This window comes from Gossypium hirsutum, chromosome A13 (genome assembly GCF_007990345.1).
Source record: "Gossypium hirsutum isolate 1008001.06 chromosome A13, Gossypium_hirsutum_v2.1, whole genome shotgun sequence".
NCBI classification, from domain to species: Eukaryota; Viridiplantae; Streptophyta; class Magnoliopsida; order Malvales; family Malvaceae; genus Gossypium; species Gossypium hirsutum.
In genome coordinates this window covers 107,849,761-107,854,258 of record NC_053436.1, presented here as the reverse complement: position 1 = coordinate 107,854,258, position 4,498 = coordinate 107,849,761, and the positions used below count along the sequence as shown (strand labels likewise).

Genomic DNA, 4,498 nt, shown 5'->3' with positions numbered 1-4,498 from the left:
TTACATCGAATCTGGACAACCAAATGTCTAGATTTATTTTGGACTTAACTTTTAAATCATTTTTATTTTTATTTTTTGAACTTTATTTAATAATTTTATAAATTTTAATGACGTTTTACAAATATATAATTTTTTTAAAAATTAAAATTTTAAAAGAAATTAAGCTTTGAAATTAATGAACTTGCACATCAATATGTTCAAGTTCATTTCGATAAAAAAATAAATATTCCTTTAATTTTTTTTAAAATGTTTTTTATTTTACTTTTTGCTGACGTGGCAGTTGACATGGCGCTACCATGTCAGCAACTGTTGTTGACATGGAGCGCCACATTAACATCGTTAATGATCACATTAGCGCTAAAACGATCAAAGTTAGCCAAAGGGTCTATTTGACTAATTTTATTAGTTTAGGGGCTTAATTGGGTACAAAAAGATTGCAAGAGATTAATTCATCTTTTTGAAAACAATTTGAGTTTTATTTACTAAATAGCAGTCATGGTTCCATGTAATAAGTATTGTTTATTTTTTTAAAATTATTTGATAATTTTTTACATTAATCTATATTATTATTAAATTATTGATTGGACTGATGTTATGGGTTAATCGAACAGTAATTTAGTTTAATTTTTTTTAAAAATAACAAATATTATTATAAAATTATTTTTCTTTTTAATATTTTTATTAAAAATCTATAAAAAAAATCATTTAAATCCAAAAAAAGAATTAACTAGAAAAAACCCACATAATGACATTTGAAACTAGTACACTAAGGTCCTCAAAAATTTTAACATGGAGTGTTGTATATTTTGATAGTTCGTTCTACATATAATTTATACAATTTAAGGACATTAAAGCATATTATGTTACTCAATATACTTCTATAATTTCAAATTTTATGTAAGTGTTTTTTAAGCATTTTTCAACCGGTTTGTGTGCATAAAATCGATACCTCTAGGGTAGTATCGATCCTCCTTCAAGTCAATAATCACATGCTTATTTAGAGGGGTAAGGGCTTAATTCCCCTTGCTTAACGAGTAGTTTTTCTACGTTGCTATAAAATAAAATTTTTGTATTTTCAATGATTTCATCCTTAACGAGTCTAATTGGTTATAAATAAATTTCGTAATATAAATATACTTCAAAATCACTCTAAGAAGCAAGAGACACGTATCCTATACAGAGCTATTTCTTACTTAAATTCACCTATGTAAAAAGGGCATGTTTCTAATTGAACCTTAAAAGTTAGAGGTTACTAGTTGATCCTTGAAAGCTAGAATAGTTAACCATCGTAAAAGATTATCAGAGAGATTTCTATCTTAGTCTTAAAAAATAAGGAGTGGTAAAAATTATACATTGTCCTTAAAAGGTAATAATTCAAAGTTTATGAATAGAGAAAGTCCTTGACAATTGATGTTGAACCTTTATAAATCGGTTGTTTTCTATCCTTTCAACCTTAAAAAAAAAATTGAAGCATCAATTCACCTCTCTTGATTAAATCCGATCTACCAGGACTTTTTAATTTTGTTATTGAATAATTAAAATTAATATTAAATAGTAAATTTTAATAAAAAATCAAAATTAATAACAAAATTTAATCATATTCTCAAAATACAATATCATATTTTGATATTCACTAAATTTACATTTTAATCCTTTATTCAGTACAAGAAATTCTAGTATCAATGAATCCTAAAAAGTTACTACACAAATTAATGCTTAAAAGGGCCCACAATCAAAGGAAAAAAATTATTTATTTAATGTTCAAAAGATGAAAAATTCTCATTAAATTAAAAGGGTGGTATATCCCAAATTCCCCATTTATTATTCCCAAATGCAAAAACGTCACCATTAATGCAATATTTATGATTACCTACCAACAACTGTTTTCCCTTCACATTGGATTTTTTTTTTTTAATATCCACACACTTTGCTTTTGCTTTTACATGCAAATAAAATACACCTCACACTTCTTTCACCCACAATATGGCCGAAGCTTTGAGAAACAAAAAATAAAAATAAAAAATGGCGAATTTTAAATCTTAGAGGGGGCTAAAATGAAAATTTACCTTTAAATAATTTAAAATTTTGCAATTTTTAAAAGGTTTAAAAGAATAATTTCCCATTTGTTGCCGCGAGGCCCCTATGCCCCTAATGTTGCCCTTGGTCATAATAAATAAATAGAAAATTATTTGACAAATGATTTTATAAGTAGAGTTCAAAGATTAATATAATAAAAAAAATCTTAAAAATGGTGTTTATTTTTTTTAAATGAATAATTTTTATTAATAATGTATCAAATATTAATCTTAAATAATTCACTAACGGTGTGTAAGTTTTTATGTGATCTAATTAATCCATTTATTTTAATTTGACATAATTTTATCCCGTTTTATTTTTATAATAATATTAGTATGTCTATATCATCAATAGCAATATTGCTATCAAGTTGCACATTTATAACCGAAATGGAATTAAATTGTAATTTTAGTATAAATTTGTGAATTTTAGAATAATAAAGGGACTAAAACATAAATAAACTTCAACCATTATTATTTTCTCTCCCTTCCATAAATGTATGCAGTTGGTGTAGTTAAGCTATCTGCCTTCCTCCGAACTACACCTAAAATAAACCCTTTTTCAATCAATCAACGAAACTCCAAAACGAAATCTCTTGTTGCTTTCTTTTTCATCCATCATTCCATCATTCAATCTCTCTGTTGCAATATAAATATCTCTCTTTCTCTAAGTGTTTTTCGTCTTTAGTTTTTTTCTTCTAGATCATCATCATCATCAAGCTGTTGTTTTGAAGAAAAAAGAAAAAAAAAACCGAGAAATATGGATCCGACCCTCGATTCCAAGCTTGTTTCTGAACCTGTTGAGGCGGAGAAATGCAAGAAAAGAGTACAGTCGCCGCCGCCGTCGCCGTCGTATGGTTTGGTGTCGTTCAAGGAGTTGCCGGAGTACATGAAGGACAACGAGTTCATTCTGAATTATTATAGAGCTAATTGGCCTCTCAAGGAAGCTCTCTTTAGCATCTTTCGTTGGCATAATGAAACACTTAATGTTTGGACGTATGTTGAAGAAGATAAACCAACAACCCATTTTCATTTATTATTTTTAATGGTTTTTGTTTTTTATTTCTGGGTTTTTGTTTTTTTCTAATTTGGTTTCGGTTTTTTGTGATGAACTGTGTAGGCATTTACTTGGGTTTGTTCTATTTTTGGGATTAACAATGGCGAATTTGATTGAAGTCCCACAAGTATCGGATCTCATTGCCTTCTTAACCAGGTTCGTTTACAGGTTTTAGTACTTAAATTTAACTAATTTTATAATCCTTTTCAGTAATTGCTAATAATTAATCACTACTTTTTTCTTAATTTGTTAGTGATTAATCTGAGATTACTTATTATGAACTAAAACAAGAGCTGGTTTATATGAATGAATGTATGCATATATGTATATATGTATCTATATATGTATTTATGTTACTTAGTTGATGCAGTTCTTTTCCTATTAGTGGCGACTGCAATGTTTCTCAAGATCCCTTACTGGTGAGTATGGCATTTATTCATAGATAATTACATTGATCACTGTTGGTATAAGTTTAGTTTTGGTTATGCCATGGAGTTGATTTGGAAGAATTGCAGGGAACAACGACGAATCTCGTCGATTTAAAACAAATAATGGCTTCGGAACCCGACGTTTCGCCGGTAACGCGGTGGCCGTTCTACGTATTCTTAGCCGGTTCCATGTTCTGCCTCCTATCAAGTAGCATTTGCCACCTCTTTTCGTGCCACTCGCACCATCTGAACCTCTCGTTGTTGCGGCTCGATTATGCCGGGATCACTACCATGATCATCACATCGTTTTTCCCACCGATATATTACATTTTCCAGTGTGATCCACAATGGCACTTCATCTACCTCGGTGGGATCACGGTCCTAGGCTTGTTCACCATCGTGACACTTCTATCACCGGCCTTATCGACCAACAAATTCCGCGCGTTCCGAGCCATGCTCTTTTCTTCCATGGGACTCTTCGGCATCATCCCCGGTGCCCACGCCATGATTGTCAACTGGTCTAACCCGCGCCGTAACATCACCCTCGCCTACGAGTCTGCGATGGCTATATTCTACTTGACAGGGACCCTATTCTACGTTAGCCGAGTCCCGGAACGGTTCAAGCCCGGATGGTTCGACTTAACCGGCCATAGTCATCAAATATTTCACGTCTTGGTAGTGATGGGTGCATTGGCTCATTATGGTGCTTCACTTGTATTCCTGGACTGGCGCGACCACCATAGCTGTTAATCCCTTCATGCATCATCATATAATTCTTTAACATTGTAACTGTGAGTAATATTCATTTATTTGTAGCTTTTGGTTTCATCGATTATTTGTAAAATTGGAGGTATTTGGATTTGTATTATTTTTCTATTTGTTGTTTCATTGTAAACTTGTAATTTATTTGTGATAATCATATTTATTTTCTACGAGTA

General features: G+C 30.8%; 1 protein-coding gene across 1 annotated transcript; it reads left to right on the top strand.

Moving 5' to 3' along the window:
* The first annotated feature begins 2,605 nt into the window (after positions 1 to 2,605).
* Positions 2,606 to 4,498, top strand: LOC107943738 (heptahelical transmembrane protein 1). The gene is made up of 4 exons (XM_016877529.2): positions 2,606 to 3,071; positions 3,196 to 3,288; positions 3,503 to 3,551; positions 3,648 to 4,498. Exons 1-4 carry the CDS (start codon positions 2,836 to 2,838, stop codon positions 4,308 to 4,310), a joined length of 1,041 nt encoding a protein of 346 aa, XP_016733018.2. The 5' UTR covers positions 2,606 to 2,835; the 3' UTR covers positions 4,311 to 4,498.